The following is a 20457-nucleotide window of genomic DNA, read 5'->3' on the forward strand; positions in this document are numbered from 1 at the left end:
CACACGGTCACTTTCGTTCTAGGCCCAAACACTCTTGACATTCTTTCAGGGCAAATTTTCTCTGCTGAATAATAGACAGTAATAGTAGAAATGGTCTTTATTCTACTTGCAAAATTGCGAAAGATTCGTGGAAGCTTCCTTATTTCGACGTTTAACACGTTAATTGGTTTGCCGGTACCCAAAGACAGGCGTTAGACTTTCCTCAGGGACCGGGCCCAGACTAGGACCAAAAGGTGCTAACTTTTGGTGTTAAATTCTTCGCCATCTTTGGACTTAACGTTTGGGAATTCCTGTTGTATTGGTACAATTGGTACAGTATTTCCGAGTTTTATGAAATCTTGTCCCACCGTCGATGGCCCACTTGAGAGCCGAATCTGGGCCTGAACGGAACGGCAAGCAAACCGGGCTGGGCACTCAACGTGTTAACCACATTTCAGTCTCACTCGCGATTTATCCACGCTCGATCATCGACATTACCGAGCCGCGTTATCGCGGAGTTGCCGCAAATCGTTTCGCGATAGCCGAGGAGGTCGGTTAGCCCACGCGCCGTGTATATTAATCGCGTTAACCACGTGTACCGTGCAAACGGAGTTTGGAATTGCTTTGAATAAATGAGCAGCGTCGGGACCGAAAATATGAGCGCAGAAGCTAGGTGCACGTGAGAAATCTAATTTCGCGGGCTTCCCCCGACCGTTTGTGACAGAGAAATGGCGCCCACTCGGGGAACGTACACGTCGCGCGAGGTGAAGCTAGTCGCGATTACACTTTGTCTCGAGTAAATCGAAACGAGTCGTCCTTTGGGTATCTACGGGGCAGATCGATATCGGGTATCTTGTTCGTAGATTGGAACAGGGAATTAACGTTTTCTAGATTTTCTTTTGGATAAACGCGAGGGAAAATCGACGCGGATGTAACGTTAAGCGAAGGAACTTAATCGGTAAGTGGAGAGATTAATTAATTGATAGCGAACCGATGGTGTACCTATAGACGGTAGGAAGTTTCCGCGAAGTCCCGCGTTGTAATTTCAGCGAACAGCTGCTCGTTAGGAAATGTAAATTATTGCGAAAGATACTGCAGCCTTCGCGATCCACCGCACGTGCCTCCAGCAATCTGGTAAATTTCAATCGTTAATCGCTCTAATCTTTCACCCGGTTGAGGTAAACCAGCAATTTTAAATATAAACGGTACAGAGGGATAAAATATGAATTTACGAATTTTATAAATTCTTCGAACAGAGATAATACGGATTTGGGGTCCGCCCGAAATACGCGGAAAAGTGAGCAAGCGAAAAAGAGAGGTAAATAAATAAATTAACGAATTTACGAATTGCACGAGTACGCTTTATCTACGAATATATCGGACGAGATCAATGGACATGGAATTATTGAAATTGTTCCATCGAATGAAGAAAAAACAAATTTACGAGTTTTACAAATACACGCATTTCCGCGTTTTACACGCAGCCAATATTTAATGCAACGCGGGCCGGCGATGAATTATTTGAAATTATTTTATAAAAGGAGAAAGAAAACAGGAAAATATGTACAAATGGGATAATGGAATACAAACGAGTTGCGCATTTCGTTCCATCGATCGATTTTCCGCTTCCTCGTCGTCCATTCCCCGTGGTGTCATAAGCGAGATCAGGGTTGCTGACAAAGGGCCGAGAGGACCTTTGCCAATCTTATCCCCCTAATTCGGAGATCGCTAGCGTGTCGGCAACATTATCGGCTGCTTAATCAATAGTCAGCATCTGCAACTCCAACATCGCGGCGCATCCCTCGCTATAATTAATCCAGTCATGCGCCACAGGATTTACCGAAGAAAATCCAGCGAGCACGTTCGGGATTTCCCAGAAATTAATCTTGATCTTCCCTCGTAAAGTCGTATCGCCATTCCCGCGGTACGAGCCAGCTTCGACTCCGATTGGTCGCTCCTCGTAACGCTCGCTTCTTTAATTTTCCACCCCCGAGATCAGGGTGAAATCCTCTTGCGGTCGTCGCTGACGTCGTGGACGTATCGTCGCGAATATTTCAAGGCATTTCAGGGAACCTTCGATCTGTCAAAATTTATAAATTCGGGAAGTTTATTAATTCGGGAAATTTATCAAAAAATGTATTTATTCTCAAATTTTTGGGGTTGCATGGGACGAGGATCAATTTTTGGTCGCGAACGAGAGATTTGCACGAGTCTTCCATCATGGTAGCGGCATCGATAGCTGAGAAATTCCTCAATTTTGTCACGGGACTATGAATTTACGAGTTTCTTCCTAATGTATCCTCGTCCATAGGCAAAGGATACTGTAGGATTTCTTGCTAGATTAATCCTATGCAAACCGAGATCTGCGCGTCTAATAAACACCTCCTTTTTAATAACAAAACAGGTTTATTTAATTAAAATATTACACTAAGTTCCTCTCAATTCTAACTCTCAAACACACGACTCTCTATTCACTACGTCTCGACCACACGAAATGTCGATCACGAGTCAGACTCGTGATATCCACGTTTGGCATGAAATTAAACAACGAGCCTGACTCGTGATATTCAAGTTTGGCCTAAAATTTTAATCACGAGTCAGACTCGTGAAAATAGTACAAGGGGTGATCCCAGGGATTGTATCCCAGCGTGCCCTAAAGAGTTAAAAAAGTCTGTTATTCGATGGCTGATTGTACTTTACTCCGTTAGATACAGTACTCTTTCGTTCCTACCACACTCTGCCTTCATTCGAACTCTCTCGTCTAGTCTTCGAACTACCCTCTTGACAGTGGGCCCTCTTTGTCAATCCGCTTCGTTTTGAGACTCCGGTTGTCGTTGCTACGTGCTCCTCGTTCATGCTGTCTTATCGGTAACCGGAGCTCGCATACTCTTGCAATGGGGTATTTTATTTAATACCATTGGTAAATGGATTTTAGGTATATCCGGTTCGAATTGAAAGAAATTCCCGACGCACCGATGGCAGCCGAAGGGATGAAGAGGGACATGGTCGGTTTGGTCTTGGAGAATGGTCTCGGGTTTTCCTTTAGAATCCACTTAATTCGAGTTTTATCGCAAGGACGGCCGGGTAATCGAGATGCATATCGCGAAGCGTAATACCGCGAGCGAGCTGTAATAACTTTTTATTCTGCCGGCACGAGCGCCGATATTGCATCTCGTCAGCGGGACACGAAATTCAACGTCTCGATTATGTTTCTCCCCTGATTCCGCAACTCCTGCGACTTTCGTATCGTTAAATATTTATCAAACACCGTTCACGTGCGTCGCTTGGGTAGCTCGAGTGAAAAGGGAGAAAAGAGAGGATAATTCCAGTTAGGTTTACGTTCGGGGAATTTTTGAAATTACAATTCCCACGGTAATATATCGTATTACCCATTAGTAGCGCAGGGTTTACCGGACGTGGTGGATGAAAATGGAACAATTGGAAACATTAAATTCCCAGTTATCGAGAATCTCAAATATTTTTCTACGCGACTCGCGGAATGTCGAATTCCATTCGACGAATACGATAATAATTTCTATTTCCAACTTCGAGTTTCTCCGATTGTGGCAAATGTGACACTTCCCTGACTCGTGTTCCGCGTCATGAAATCGAGATGTACATTGTTCGTCAAGGTACCGAATTTTAAAAATAATATCGTGGTAAAATAAATCAAAAGTGTGATAAAGATCGGATTAGTAAGTCGAAACGAGCTTTTCATTCTGATTATACTTTATATTTCTTGACCTCATAAAATAAACAGAGTCTCGAAGTCTTCTATGAGACGTGGTGCACACGGTGAACTGTCAAAAAATGTCGTCGAACCCTTCGACAAGGTCTTTATAGACCCCATGACGACCCATTGCGTCGCTCAACCCTGCTTTGAGAATTGATCAGCTGGGTGGTTCCTCGAAGCAAAGATAGATCTCGAAGCAGGGTGACGCCATTCAAATAAAGCCGTTCACTGCACAAATCCATTAACTCCACTTTTTGAAAATTCTTTTTAAATTTAAGTGTCAAAGCACTAGGTATAGTCGTAACTTTTTATATTTATAATAACTTTCTCCGATAATTAAGATTAACACCATTAAACGACTAAAATTTGTTGGCCACTGAATAATAAATAATTTATTTCAGAGGTCACTTTGATTAACTCCGTACTCTAATGTAAATCGTTGCAATAATGCAACTCAAATGCACTACCAAGCCATGAATGATAACGGTGAATCTTTTTAGCGCCTTCTTATCAGAATTTAAGTAAAATTTAAATTTATTACTTTTTTCACTTGCCAAATCGATTAACTCTTCCGGTAACATAAAAATGATAATATTACCAACGATTACCTTTCGGCTATTTTTTCTTATAAATTTTATATACCGTTAGATGAAAGTTACATTTGTATTTATGCATTGTACGATATTTATTTCGATTTAAATTATAAAGGGAATTTTCAAAAACGATATACATTATTTCATTGCATTTCTCCACTTTTTGTTTTATGGAGTTAATCAATTTGTGCAGTGAACGGCTCATATAGTTAACGAAAATGATTTTTAGAACCGATGAAGTACTAAACTCCAACGCGAAGGCTTGTGTGATCGACGGTATACCGAATTCAAAATTAAACCACGTCTCTTTCTTCGGTTAGAATAATCTTAGAAAACGAAGGAAGCAGAGAATCTAGTCACAGACTTGGATATCTTTGGTAGACTAAACAGCTTAAACGCGATACCTTGCCTCTGTATAGTAATTCCTCTCGCAAGATGTATTACATTGTTCGCCAAGGCACCGAATTTTAAAAATAATATTCTACTATATGAAAGAAAATTACTCTCTCGTGCAAGATTCGTCTTAATTAGTAGCTCGGTCGGTAATTAATTCGGCGAGTAGGCGAGTAACGAGAATAAGGAAGACAGGAAGCAACCCAGAGGGATGGGCTTTAAATCTGTTGGTTCACGCGATAGTCTGAAGCACCCGGTCCAAACACTCTTCTTTCGCACCTCTGACGCCCCGGGCCAAGCATCCTCCATTCATATCCTTCAAACACTCCTGACTCGCTCCACGCAAATCACTCCCACACTGCTTCCACCGAATCTCTAGGCTTGCCCCATTAGACTCTCGCCACCGACCCTTCCAAATTCCTCGTACATCACTCGCGCGAAAATTTACAATCCCTCTGACTTCCAAACGCTAGAACCTCGAGCCCACTTTTCGCTAGCGTAAATTCTATCGTTCCCACGATGTTCCGATGACACGTGCCATACATCTCGCTAGTGAATTACCGTATTAAACGGCGACCCCGATTGATGGCGGAACGACGTCGTTTTTGTCACCGAGACTCGGCACCGTCTGCAATTTCTGACTGTTCATTAACCGCTTATTACCAATTTAATAGTACTGGAATCCGTTTAATACCTAGAACGTTCAGGAAAACCCCTAACCATTTGCGAACCTTCGCCAGTGGTACTCAGGATCCGAAGAATTGGATGCAAATTTATTTAAATGTCTTTTACGACACTACTGCTGATTATTTTAATGACGCGATCTATGACGACTATCTTCCTCATGAATTATGGAAATATTATAGTAAACGATATCATGATTTGGGAGATTGACTATCCTGACGATCAGGAGCTTTCTAGACGTAGGGGCCCAGTCGATTTTTGTCTTCTCGATGGTTCTGATCTTTCTAGATCCACGATCCATTTTGGCATGTATATATACCTTGTTGTCCTTTTGCTTTGCTGGGGGCGTACATCGTGAAACGTTTTCGATGATTATAATATTTTTATAAATTTTTATACATGTTCCGCGACACGCCCACTCCCCCACCCTCGCGATTTGATTCCAGTTCATTATAGTAACAATTATAGTAGAGTAATTAGACCTGAGAATCGTCTCAAGTACCACGTATGTAATACAACTATAATCAAACGAAACTACCCCAGATATTTAGCAAATCTCGATCCACAATGTTTCTGATGGTTATAATATTTTTATAGCCATGTTCCGGGACATGTACCCCCCTCCTCGCGATTTGCAACTGACTATCCAATGTTCTGAATGTTTCGAGGTCACTATAGTAACAATTATAGTAGAGTAATTAGGCCTGAGAATCGTCTCAAATGCCATATATGTAATCCAACTGCCAATAAACGAAACCACCCCCGTCGTCGCGGATATTTCGCGAATCTCGATTCACGGATAACTCAGAATCCGTCGTTTGACCGAATCTCCGCCAAAAGCTCGGTGTCTTAATCGAGTACGATCGTATCGACTGGTAAAAGCACCCTGATGTCAGCGATTCAACAGATCTATTGTCTGCAAGCTAATTTTTCGAGCGCCGATCGCGGTGAACCGATTTCTCGCGATCTAGCCAGTGCTGTATCGCGATGCAAGATGGCCCTGCATTATTGCTCCATCCCGAAACCCGATCCATAATGAAAAGCAGGTAACAAAGCGTGGGAAACGCGGATGCTTCGGCACGAACCGATGCCCCACTTTTACGCGCGGATTTCCATATACTAATAACGAAGCTGCCGAAGCATGCATAACGCAGCCACGCTCGTGGCTCGGTGATTTCCGAGCCGGAGGATCGTCGGAACGCCGGGCGTGGAAAGTCGGGGCCTGCCGATTTTTAAACGCCCGATCGTTTACGCCGGCGATCGGGAGGAGCGGATGCTCGCCTCTGCGAGGCCTCGCGCGGTACGAAATTGTCTGTATGCAAATGAGAGGACTGTCCTCGTTCGTGCAGGCTGCTGCATCGCGTGTGATTAATAGAAGGAATCTGTCTTGGTCGATGGAAAAAATGAAGGGGATTAATTTAAAAGGTTAGAGGAGCGTGGGCGACCCAGAAGAACCGACGTGGTATATCTCGAATGACTGATGTCAGCCTGTATCCGTGTGCAAATACGAGATGGTCGCGGGTCACGGAGTTTTGGAAGCTTGTTTTTCGAATTTTCCATTGACCTGCAACGTGATATTTATCTGAGCGTATTCGACGGAAGGGAAAGAACGATCCGACTGACTCGCGATACCACGCGTAAGTAGAAAATGGAGTATGAATCGAAAAAGTTGCAGCAGTTTGTTTTCCCGATTCTAAGTTGACCTAGAATCGCGAAATTTATCTCACCAGGCGTCAATCTATCGTGTATTAATTTAGGGGAAACAGAGAGGTACCTCGTGACTGACCTCAAATGTATGAAATCGGAGATGTAAGATCCTACTTGCGTGCAGACGTGAAATGGAACATGGATTTTGGAGGTTATAAGCTTATTTCGCAAGTTCTAGAATAATCGAGCTTTCCCGACGGAGCGCGATTATGTATTGGTTGAAAAAGTGATCCAACTAACCTAAAATCATCAAAGTCATCGATGTAAGATCCCCCTCTATATGGAGATGCAAAATGGAACACGGTTTCCGAAGGGTAGAGTTTGCTGTTGGAATTCTACGTTGACCCGAAACTACAATATTTGTCTGACCAGCCACAGTTATATTCTACTAACGCGGATGTGACCGGTCTATTTGAGTTGTCTAATCATCCTTTGCCAAGGGATTTTACTCGCCCAGTTTCGCGGGTCTACTCGAGTGATCTCTCAGCGTCTATCCAACTTCCCTAACTAATTTATGCATCTACTTCCTCCGGAAGGAATGAAAGTAGCAATGGTGGGAAAGGAATAGAGTGAAGAAGTCGCGATTAATTCCGGGAAAGAAAACGAGCGTTAGTTTTTCAACGTTATTAATAACAACAGAGAAAAACGAATCGTTCGATAATTCGATAATTCCAGTCTCGAGTTATAGTTTCCCATAATTCGACGCGTATTTTCCGTGTTGTACGCGAATAGTTCATCGCGAGATTTCCCTCGAATTCGTATTTCAATCTGAATTATTTTATCCCCGCGATCACCGTATTACAGAAACTCGAACGATAGTTCGTCGGTAATAAAAGGAATAAAAGAGAAAAACGAAATATTCGTTCGATAATTCGAGTCTCGAGTTACGGTTTTCTATGACTCGACACGTATTTTCCGCGTTGGATGTGAGTTCGTTATAGTTGAATCATGAATTTTCCCTCGAATTCGTATTTCAATTTGAACTATTTTATCTCCGCGATTATTATGATTTTCCATAACTCGACACGTATTTTCCGCATTGTACGCGAGTAGTTCTATCACGAATTTTCCCTCGAATTCGTATTTCAATCTAACTTATTTTATCCTCGCAATCACAGTATTATAGAACCTCGAACGATGTTTTGTCGTGAATAAAAGTAACAAAAGAGGAAAACGAATCGTTCATTTGGTAATTTGAATTTCGAGTCATGATTTCCCATAACTCAACACGTATTTTCCGCATTCTACGCGAGTAGTTCTATGACGAATTTTCCCTCGAATTCGTATTCCAATATGACTTATTTTATCCTCGCAATCGCCGTATTATAGAACCTCGAACGATGTTTTGTCCGTAATAAAAGTAACAAAAGAGAAAAACGAATCGTTCATTCGATAATTCGAGTTTCGAGTTATGATTTCCCATAACTCGACACGTATTTTCCGCGTCGGATGCAAGTTCGTCGTAGTTCCATCACGAATTTTCCTTCGAATTCGTATTTCAATCTGAATTATTTTATCCCCGCGATCACCGTATTACAGAACCTCGAACGATGCCTCTCGCGATTCGTTTTTCGTTTAATTTCACGCTCACCTTTTCGCGTACAAAGCCATTGCCATCGTCGTTAATATCCACGGGAACTTCTCCCCTTTCCTTTCGTATACCAAATACCGTCGTATAATCCCGTTGGCAATTAACTTATGCAAAATCTCAGCCGGCCGAATAACGGCTCTTTCGATTTTCGGATCGAACAATCGCGGTGCTTCGCGTTTAATAAAGCCCCGCCATGCTTGGCGAACCAGCGCGAGCGAGAGAGACGGGGATGGGATGAAAAAGAACAGCTTCGAGCTTAGAACGTGCCCGTTGATTCGCTGAGATGATAATGAACACGCCTGAAGCACTTCCTAATTAAATTCGACCGTTAATTAGCCGCGTAATTACTAGGAGTTTCGATGCTTCGAGCGCGTCGTTCCACCGGAAGCGTTTTCATGTTTTCTTCGCCGTCGAAAGGACCTTCACCGTGATCGAAGAAACGCGATTTATCCCGTTAATAGATCGCCCCCCTCGTGATCTAGTCAGCGGCGTTGTTCGCCGTCCTGGGACGATTATTGTCGGCGAGAACGTCGACAACAGAACTCTGCCATTAACCTCGATGACTAGTTAATCCTTGGCGCGTAACGGTTCGCAGACCTGCAAGGATCGAGGGTGATAATCTGTTGTTGATAACTTTCGGGATTCCTCTTTGGTGCGACGACCACCACCGTGCGCGAACACTCGCCAGAATTGAATTACCGTCGGAAATTCTAATCACGATTCAACGATTAAACCCGGAGGGTCGCCGATTAAACACGAGGCACGAGACAAAACGCTCCACCGAGACCTTGCGGAAAATTATAAGCTAACCCAGATAAAGCAAAAAGGGAAAAAAGGAAAAATCGTAAATTGTCACTGCTAAGCCGAGAAACCGTAATTTATGGCGGCTCGTTTCCAGAAACGCCGAGAACTCGATTTAGCTTCCGACGCGAGCAGCGCCCACGTCTTTTGCCGCTTACTCCTTAATCTCCTTTAAAAAGAAGGTACCCGGGTAAAGAAGAAAACTGCAACTATTAAACGCTAGAACCTGCCAGAGAAACTTCCAGCCAGAAGAATTCCTTCAGCCTCGAAATCCCCGAAGGCTTAAAGCGACTTCCGAACAAAGTACCGCAGCGATTCGACTTAATCTCTCTAGCACAGACAGTCCACGTGTTATCCGTATCTTCCAACGTAAGACGATTCGCTGATCGGTCAGTGTATTCGTCGATGTACACCGAAAGGACGCGGGTGTCGCGGCGAGCGTGGCCCTCGCCACGGCACCGTGAACCATAACTCAGTCGCGCCACCGCGCCCGTAGTTGCAACTAAACAGCGTCCCGCGTAATCTAATTCCCGTGTTGCGATTTCTCCTGTCCCTTCTGCTCGTGGCTCGCGACTGTCGCACTATTCGGCAAACTAAGCGAACTTCGTAACCGATATTACACCAGTGGCACTCCTATTTCGCTCGGAAAATGAATTTCATCGGTTCCAGACGCCAAGATGCTTTTATTTAATCGCCAGGATGATTCGCGGCTTTGAGGAAGTTTCCTTTGCTCGGCGATTCATTCCTTTGGGAATACGATCTTTGTTCCGGGAGAACCGTGGTAATAGCGGGTGATAGAATGTGTATCGGACTTCTCCGTGGTTCGAAAGGAAAATTCCGAAATTTGTTGATTTTGACTCTGATCGATGAGTTGTGTATTTCTTTCTCATTCATTCGTACGTTCGATTTTATGGAATTTTATGGAACTACGATTATTCTTTTTTAATACGCAGACTAGTGATTATGCAAGTGGAAAGTTATAATATTAACCCTTTGCACTTGACGACTTTTTCGTTACAGAAAAATAGTAATTCGAAGACTTGCTGTCATAGAGTCGAGGATATTTTTAAAATGGTAAATGAGAAATCATACGCAAATTAAGACGTAGAATTATTTTTCTTCGACATTCCACACATCGTTAGGTAATTTTGAATTTGATATATTAATTAACGTCGATCTTTAGAATCTGATTAAATGGTGACTGAGAGTCACCTCTCGAGTGCAAAGGGTTAAATAGCTAGCTTTAAATGTGTCTTAAATTAAAATGCGAATTATTTATTTTATAGTAGTTATTCCAGATATTTTAGTTGGATTGATTTTATAATTCCTGAGCGTATCGATCCGATTTAATCTCTGGATTTAATCGATCTTTTGAATGTCAGTTGAAGAGAGACGGAAAAGCACGTACCTGGATTTCGGCGCATTTTAGTATCCGACCGCAGGTTTTATATTTCCCATTCGCGATACCCGATTTCGTGTCTTTACGAAGGAGTCGAAAGCCATTAATTCAGCTTTGTAGCACAGATGCTCGGTTCGGGTTCGGATATTCGATAGGTCCGACTTTGTTTTATTTGTTTCGGCTTTATCACCGGGAAGGTTTGATTGCACGTTGTTAGCTAATGGCGCCTATTGTTCCGTATAGCTTTCACTGTAATACATGGTGCGTGATTTCGATTATGTAATCCTAATTTTCCAGTGTTCCGACGCCGCGGAACACGATGTGATCGACAAGGTAAAGTAATTACGGTCAATTCGCGATACGATATTCACCGAGCACCGCGCGAACCGATTTCCCCGAATGAAATTCATCGTTTCGAAGAATCGGCAGACGATCCTCGTTCGAGGTAAAGACATCGGGTCTCGTGAAAATTTGAGAAAGTTTAATAGCCCTATGATCAGGAGAGGAAAGTTAGGAAACCTAGTCCCTTGCCAGGGGCGGAAAAAGCGTGTGCCAGGCAAGAACAAAGCACGTGGAGTATTATCGAAGCTGCGAAACAGGCTCAAAGCCCAAAGTACTCGCGAACGAGTTTGAAATCCAGTTTTCCGTTGAAATGGGCTAAGAAACGATGGACTGGGACGCCGGAGGATGGGCGCGTAGCCCGTGTAACTCCCTTCTAATCTCTCGGGAGAGGGTGGAAGAGGGTATCGAACAGGGGAGGAAGAGAGGTGTATCCTTTTCGAATCGACGACGATACGAAAATTGGATTGTGCCACCGGCGAAGGATGTATTCGACGTCGTAGCTACCGAAACGTCCTTTCTCCAAAGCCGCTAGAGGTCTTTATGTACCCTGGACGAGCGAGGGGAATGAAATTTGCGCGCGAAAGAGTGGCGGTGAAATTTCTTCTGCCTTTCTCGGAGCTTTCGAAGTGTAACCAAGGAATAGTACCGGGCGATTAAAGAAGGAATAGCACCGTTCGTGTTCCGGTTCGACTCGATTCGGTCGAAGAGGAATAAAATTCGCTCGCAGCTCGGGCCTCGAAATTTCTGGCTGACTCGTCTCGCCTCGTCACGGTTTGAGATTACGAACGGAATATTTTCGCTGCGAACAGAGGCCTGGAGAACGCGCGATAACGCTTCGACGCCGCGACGAATCCCTGCGTTCAAAGACAAATTAAGGGAAAAAAGACGAGGGAAGGGGTGAGGCCCGGAGCGTTGTAAAAGGATCGAAGCCATTGTTCCGGCGAGGCAGTTCGGGACAAAGGCCTGCAGAAGGAAAGAGAGCGGCTCCTTTCCGGATTCCAGTAAATCACGCCTTTAAATCTGCCTGTAGATCAAAGCACCCCCAGAGCGAACATCGAGCCACCCCCTGTCGCGAGCTAAAAAGGATCGAGCGTTCACGGGGAATCGAATAATTAACCGAACAAGACAGACATTCCCAGACCTCTCCGCGGGGACGATTATCGATTCATTATATCGTCTGCGACCCTGCCTCGTCTCCGACTGCAGCTGGGAAACGATTAACGTCGAGAACGTCGAGTAAGATCGAGTTTATGGCAAAGGCTCGATATCCTCGAGCACCTTATAAATACATATCGCAACTTACACGTACAAATTTAATACCCTCACACTTTTGCAGTGTAGATCAAAACGGTCAGTGTATCATTTAATAGCACGTTTCGTAGAAGATTAACATCGATCGACTGACACGAGATGAGAGATACCAAACCCAAGAATTAATACAAAATGATCAACACAGTACCGAAATATTTCCAATTTCCTGACATCTCAATCTGACATTGAAATAGCACCACGCGTATTCTCAATCGTACCACGATGCACCTAGGCATAGAGTTGACAGTGGACTCGTCGATAAGGCTTCCAGGCAGAAGCAGTGGAGACCTGGTCAAGGAATGTAGGACCAGGATATTCAGCGAAGCGAAGTCTCCCGAATTCCATCGAATCCCTTACCACGCGTATGATTCTGGAGAGCAATGCATCTAATTAGAGATTTGACAGTGGACTCGTCGATAAGGCTTCCAGGCAGAGACAGCGGAGACCAGGTCAAGGGACGTAGGACCAGGATATTCAGCGAAGCGAAGTCTCCCGAATTCCATCGAATCCCTTAGCACGCGTATGATTCTGAAGGGAGACGCATCTAGTCAGTGATTTGATAGTGGACTCGTCAATATGGCTTCCAGGCAGAGGCAGCGGAGACCAGGTCAAGGGACGTAGCACTAGGATATTTAGCGAAGAGAAATCTCCTAAATTCCATCGAATTCCTCTCCCATGGAGTACAGAAGGGCCACGATAATAGTGTAAAAAGAGCAACCAATATTTCTCGAAGGAGTATTAGGAGACACTCAATTCCACGATCGTTTACCATAAATTCTATCGCAGTTGCTCTTCATACCCCAGCGACAACGCTCTTCTCCTTATTATATCGCACAATACGCCATGACCCAGTCTTGGCTCTCCGAGCAGCCCTCGTCTCCCACAAGAGAATAGCCCTGCCATCTTCTAGTTGGTCTAATCGGGTTCACGGAGCATCGAACGGCGGACATCTGCTCGTCAGGGGCGAAACGTTGCTCAGTGACTTCAATTAGGGGCGATTATGGGCTTGTTATTAATGGCGCTCTGATCGTAGGCTGGATAACGCGATTCCGTGAAACGCCTAGTGTTATTCCGGCCGTTTATCGAGCCGGCATTACCGAGCCCCTGGTATCGATGTCAGGCATTCGTTGGACGATACCGCTTCCAGGGAAATGCCGTTTAGCTTCGACCTGGCTGATCCGCGATCCGACTCGCTGCCACTCGTGGTTACGATTAATTCCGCCGGTAATCTCTTTAGGAGGGGATTTCGGCGTGCTTAGGCCCTTACTCGTGCGATTTTCCTCGATTAACGCTGCCAAATTGTTCCGATAAGTGGACCCGTGCTCCGCGGGTCCACGTAGCGTGGCATTTGCTTCGGGGTTCAGGTGACAGGGGACACTCGAGACAACTGGACCTTAAAAATCCCTCCTTTTGATTTTATTTGAAGATGGTGGTGATATTAGTTGGGTTTCCTCGCAAGCGATATTTGGGAAACCACTGCTGACATATCGGGATGACTACCTCGCGTGCGGACCTCGTCGCTGACGTCACGTCTGCCAAATATCGGGAGACCTAACTTGGGTTACCGTGACTTGGTACTTAATTAAATTAGCTCGGATAGTCGACGCATTCGTGGAACACATCCGAGACATTGCCAAGCTTTCATCGTTAAGTGGCTACCGTAAACTTAGGCCCGCTCGTGGCTAGACCGTGCCAAGAGACTCTCGCTCGATATGCACCCGTTCAGGCTTGATGTATTCCCTTCGTCTTTTAAACTCATATCCCGTTCTGTTTCCAGGCAAGAGCGTTGGTCGCCCGTATTTCACAGAGATTTGACGTGTTTTTGCAGAATGCCTAACGAAAACGCGCCAGTGTGCGGCTGCGGAATGGCGGTGGACCTGCCAAAATCGCGAAACGGCGCCCTGTCCTCGAGGAAGCTCACGATCAGAATACCGAAGTCGAAGGGCAGCAAGTCGGACGGGCGGTCTGCCAAGAAACAGCAAGACGACGCCCGTGGGAAGAGCAGGGGCTCCGAGACAGGAAGCTGCAGCTCGGTGACGGAACAAACCAGACCGGTCACGAAAAGCAGCAAACACGAGAAGCGATTGAATCACTCGAGGAGGACCCGCAGCGCAGACAGAGCGGAGTCGCACTATACTTATATAGGTCGGTTGCCAGCCAAAATTTTGATCATTGAATTATGGATGTCGATAACTCGGCAATCCAGGGCCGTGTTTACCAGGAGGTGCATTAGACGTAAGCTGAGACCTTATTCCCTGTAGCACCGAGTTAAAAGCTTTGCTCCTCGCAAATAAGATATTTATTTTTTCCCAACGATTTCACGGTCTTCGTGATTGTATCGAACCGCGTTATTGGGACTAACAATTTCGTTTAGGACGTAGTTTTCGCGATATTTGCGAGAGCAGAAAATTACTCGCAGATTGGCGAGCACTCCCAAAAATGTAAATGCGGCCCTGTCGCGATTCCGTGTCTGCTCCTCCATAATTCACGAGTTTCGAGAGATTATAATTTTCACACTCGAATCGCGGAATCCGCAACAGCTTTCATAGTTCCCGAATTTCGGGACGCTTGCGAGTTGCGCGCGGGAAATTCATTAAGGAGTTCCGAAAAGAAATCAATTTCGCGTGGCTCATCGCAGAAGTTGAAAGGAACGATTGGATTGACTAGACTGACAAAGATTCGCGATTCTTCCGCGACCTGGAAAATTTCTCTTCGAACTTTTTCCGACTGTACGTAACGTCTGGTTGCAGATTCTGGCTCCAGCATACTCGGCGGGATTCGGGAGAACGCTATACCGGAGGCGCTGTACGCCACCATTCCAGACACGCCGAACGCGAGCGCCAACGAAACCGGAAATAGTCAATTAAACGCGCAAAGTAGATCGCAACCCGTTTACGCTATTCCTTCTATGGTATCTCCGCCGCCCACCTACGACGTGGCCATCTCGAAAACGTGGCAGGTAAGTGATTATCATTCGTCGGAAATGGCCGCCTGCTTTAATCTCGTATAGGTTCGGTAATTCAAAGAATCGTTCGAATTTAATTAACATCGGAGATGTCAAAGATCCTCGCAGAATGGAACAGCCAGCACGAGCTAAGTACCACTAAGCAGCAGAATTTCGCGCGAATGGCAGAGATCAATGGCGACGTCATCGATCAAACCATCGACGCGAAGATAAGGGTCGTATTGTCACGCAAATGGATCCTTATTTCTTGCGTAATAAGCTCTCGTGACAAAGGACAATCGTCGACGATCAAAGCCCAGACGAAGAGACATTATCGTACCGACTTCACTCGGCACCTATAATCCTAACATTTAACTTCGTCGAAGTTAAAGCTTCTCGAAGTCCAGCTTCTCAGCCCTGCGAACGTGATCGTTCGATACTTTTCATCACAGATTTTTAATAATAACGCGCGTTTGTCGCTTCTTTCTCGCAGGCACGCGTCGTTCGTGGCGCCACGAGACGACAAAATGGTGGCGGTCCACTGTGACCAGAGCGTGTGCGAGGAAATTGCTAGCGAACGGATGTACCGATGTCACGACGAAATTAGGAGCTATTTACGGCTCAAACGGGACGACGAGGATTTAACTAGCTACTCTGTGCGGATACCGGATCGCAATTCAGTGTATCAGACACAGTAGCAAAGGTCCGAGTTGTTAGACGGCGAATCGACATCGACCGGTTGAATTCAGAGATCGGCTGTAAACGAACCGACGTTCCCGCTAATTACGCGTCCCGGCTGCTAATTAGGCACGAGGAAACCTGGAAAACGGAAGCCTCGGTCGGGAGTCCTGGTGGGGAAGGAATATTTCGGGGGTTGAATCGGCGATCAACGAAATTCAAGAAACCAGGCCATCCTCATCGATGGACCGTAGTCGGGTGTACGGAATTAAAAGAACCGCAGACCGGTGCAATCCATAAAATCGATGCTCCGGCTATCTCGAAGCCGCCCTAATTCCTCGATGATTGCTCGCCGACATTTTTTCTCCCCGTTTTTCCCGAATAATCTCCGCATTCGGTCGCCCTTCGGAATCATTAATCGACGTGTAAAGAGAGACTCGAAGGCAGAACGAGACCGCGCCACAGTGATTTACGATCCGAATCCTCGAGGACGATGTTCGCCGGTGAATCGAAAAAGCTCGAACTTTAATCCCGTGACGGGGTATCGACGCGACGTCGGTGTGCGTGTGTAATCCGGTAACAGTAAAATTAATGCTTGAATATTCAAAACGCTCTATCCACTCCGCTAGACTCGAGTCCCGTTTGCTGAATATTCGATTATTCGAATAATAAACCCTTCTCTTTCTGTCGCGAACGAAGCTTAACACAGTCAGGATACTGAACTGTCGAGCGTAAAAGAGCAAAGAGATCCTTCTAACGATCGTGCGGGGCGATCACGGTTACGTTGTCCGAGGAAGGAGGGTGGAGAAAATGCAGGAAAAAAGGGGTCGAATGGATGAACAACGGGGAAGTTCTTCGAGGTGCTCCTCTAACTCGAGGACCATTCAGTTACCGACCAACCATTTCGGTCGCATAGTTCTGCGGCACCGGGTGACGCATAAATTTTCCTCGAGAAGCTGGCCAAAATATGAAGACATTCTTTGATTTGTATAAAAATTCGTGTCTTTGGACTTTTGGGAGTCGCTGATTGCGAATTCCAAGTCATAAGTAAGAAAGCGAAAGACTTAATTATCTCTGATGGAACAAATATCAGATTTCCAGTCGGGAACTGGGATGAAGTTTCATGTGGAAAATTAAATTTCATGCTTGTGGAGTACACGTGTAAGATTGAAAAATTGAAGAATTGACTTTTGGCCGGCTTTTCAAAATTTCTCACCCCCCTGCGAAAAACACTGCCACCCTCGATGGCGACCCACTTGAACGTCCCGGAAACCACGCCAAGACACTTCCAGTTTTACTGAATTCTAACGACGTTTTATCGACCGACACTGGTCCCAGTCAACTTGATTTCTTCGCTTCCAGTCCATCCAATTCATCCCTCTTCCGTTTCCCAACCGAATCAACCAACGATACGAAAAATTCTATAGTTCTCCTCTATAATATTTATGAAAGATTTATCGAGATATTTGTACGAAGATATTTCGAGTAAAAAAGAATCGATGTAATCAGAGACACTTGTTGGATAGAATCGAAGAAATTCTTCAAATATTTGCTGTGAATCAAGTTTATTATTACGGAACAATTTTTCTCCAATTTATTTATCGAGTAAAAAGGATAAAAAATAGAGTAGAATTGTGTTAAATATTACGACAAAGCAAGAATTTCTATTAAAGTACCTTTGAGAGGTACATATAACTTAACGAAAAAGGTAGAATCAACGTGGTTGAATAGCTCATTGAGTAGACCCTCCTGCTCATACCCGTTTGACCCGAGTTCGATTCTCGGAATTACCCTCGGGTTTTTCTTCGATTTTTCTTCCTCCAATAAGTACCAGGGGTATCATGCATTTCTTCGAATCTTGGAATTCTACTCGGAAAATTATAATATACCTTAGGTCAAGTTGAAAATTACTTTCCACGCGTATTCGCTCGTGTAATTTGAAATAGTACCCCGAAATATTACGAAACAACTTTCATGTTATACTATTCTTCGAACTCTCTCTACATATCGCGATGAAAAGCCCCGATGGGAGGAAAACAGAGCTTCTGTGAAGTGTTTCGAGGGATGGGAACAAAACATTTCTCCGTCGAACTTTCTCCAACAGAAGTCCTTCATAGAGGAGGAGACTCCTCCACTAATTTTCCAGATTGCAAAATTATACGTGTTATCATTGTCTCAATGGTCGTACGTTGCGTTTCAACTGCATTTCAATGCAACTTCCACACCCTCTCTGCCCTTAACTCTTCACGACAGGGATTCACCCAATTACGTGGAAACAATACAAAATAATTAATGTCAGAACTCTCTTCCCGTTCATACTTCGTCAACGAATAATTCCCTTCGACAATCAACCTAAAATTACGAAGTACTTAGCTTCGAGATTGTGAAAATCACTAATTTTCGTCAGGAAACAAAAAAAAAAAAAGGAAAAGAAAAGAAAAATGTGAAGAAATGGTCGGAAAAAACGAATTAAAAATGCAATAAAAGAAATCTACCGAACTTGTGGTGTTTCAGACCGGTTTGCCACCTACCTACGATGAATACCTGTGCCACGAGAGCGCCATGATATCGCGATCCCATACACCACCACCGCCATGGTCGGATTCGTCAACAACAACATCGACGCCCACGACGCCGAGCGTCCAAACGCGTCGCGAACTGCTCGCCAGTCAGCCGGAACTCAGACAGTATCTGGCGCAGTTGTCGCTTTCTCAGAACAACGATAGGTCTATCGGCCACCATCATCACCATCAGGCGACCGTTTTGAGAGACAGCAGCTACCTTTCCAACCAGCAAGGCTCCAGGGAGGTCAGGGCGCAGCAACGCTCGCGAGCTATGCCTCCCAGGTGAGTTTTTGCAGTCGAGCGAGAGGGACGCGCGTTTCACTGAGCCGGAAGGAAATCGCGAAATAATTCAGACGGTGGTTCCGGCCGGCCACGTGTCCACTGTACCCTGGGGAATCTTAGCGACAGAACTTGATTCCACCACGAGCCCCTAGACTCGACGTTCCTTGCGATTTAACCCCGACAGAATCGATCGTGACAGGATCTAGGCTGACACATGTTCCCCGTGCTTTTTCGTTTATGTTTCTCATACGCTTTTGCATACGTATCGACACCGCGTGTTTAAAATACCCTTCCATGAATTTTGTTATCGGTTTTTTTATCGGATTCTTCCGTAATTATTCCAAGTTAACTCGAGGGACTTGACAGTCTGGGAACGAGGTCCCAGTTTAATCTGGAGTTAATCTCGCGACGCGGGTTGCAAGTTATAATGCCGTTCCTCGTTTTCGAAGTTATTCAATTATCCCTAAAATCCTCCGCTTGGAAAGAGATCTAGGCGAAATCCTCGATCCCTTGCACAATTGATATTCCGGATAAACCTGTCGAACGCGTTAACGTAGAGTTCCCTACCCCCAGACGGACACTCGTTGAAAGAATATCACGAGATTTCTCTCGACGAGACGATTACGGGCGCGTTGCGCGCAACACGTGACTCCGGTAATTACAGTAATTAACTGTACTGGAAATTTTCAGATCCCAGAGCGAGAGCCGCGTGCAGCAGCAAAGAATCGCGACGATGTACGAGGACGGAGCGTTCTGCATGGAGACGACCGTGCTGCAGAGCGCGATCGAGAACGGGATAGCCTTGTGCCGCCTGATGTAAGGCGGTGAGAGGATCAGGACACGAAACGGGGACGGATAAGAGCGTTCCATGGATTCGGCGAAGTCGTATTCGAGGCACCGTCTCTTTTCGCGGCCGTTCGGCAAGGCAAGAATCTCACCGTGGTTGCAACGAAGTCCGTCGAAGTTCCGGCGACGAAATCCTGCGATCGACATTGGTATAATCGATCTCGTCCCTCGTCCTGTCCCTCCGTCGTTCCCTCTCGTCTTCCTCTTCCTCCTCGTCGTGTCCGGGTAGAATTAGAACGCGAAAAGTTTCGCGAGCGCCGTGGAACGACCGATAATTAAGCGTAACTTCTCCCTCGACTTCTTTTTCCACGAAACGAGAATCTCCGGACGTCGGAGAGGGATCTCAAAAGTTCGCCTCGCGTCCGGAATTTCGAAGGCTCGATCGCGTGGGTAGGAACTTCCCAGACGGCCGGAAGTCGCCAGGTTTTTCCCCGAGTTTCTTCCAGGGAGCTGCGCTGGCTCTCGAAGGGATAGTCGTGGAAAGTCTCGAGGAACCGCGAACACACGGCCAGCACGTGGACGATTCTCTCGCGAAAAATCTCGTGGAACGTCGGTAACTTTCGAGCTCCCTCGACGTTACGACGTTTTCGAGGGTTTGCTAGGGTTCCAC

The 20457-nt window shown here is 45.4% G+C and overlaps 1 protein-coding gene across 1 annotated transcript in view; it reads left to right on the top strand.

The window, feature by feature from the left end:
• Positions 1 to 20255, top strand: part of LOC108552054 (uncharacterized) — a 59086-nt gene extending 38831 nt beyond the window's left edge. Inside the window, exons 2-5 of the mRNA XM_017906434.1 lie at positions 14362 to 14678; positions 15284 to 15492; positions 18670 to 19001; positions 19692 to 20255. Of these exons, the coding sequence (XP_017761923.1) occupies positions 14363 to 14678; positions 15284 to 15492; positions 18670 to 19001; positions 19692 to 19821 (987 nt within the window). The 5' untranslated portion in view covers position 14362 and the 3' untranslated portion in view covers positions 19822 to 20255. The remainder of the gene's footprint in view (positions 1 to 14361; positions 14679 to 15283; positions 15493 to 18669; positions 19002 to 19691) is intronic.
• Positions 20256 to 20457: the final 202 nt, after the last annotated feature.

The sequence above is a fragment of the Eufriesea mexicana genome, unplaced genomic scaffold (genome assembly GCF_001483705.2).
Source record: "Eufriesea mexicana isolate 0111107269 unplaced genomic scaffold, ASM148370v2 scaffold5394, whole genome shotgun sequence".
In the NCBI taxonomy this organism is placed as follows: domain Eukaryota; kingdom Metazoa; phylum Arthropoda; class Insecta; order Hymenoptera; family Apidae; genus Eufriesea; species Eufriesea mexicana.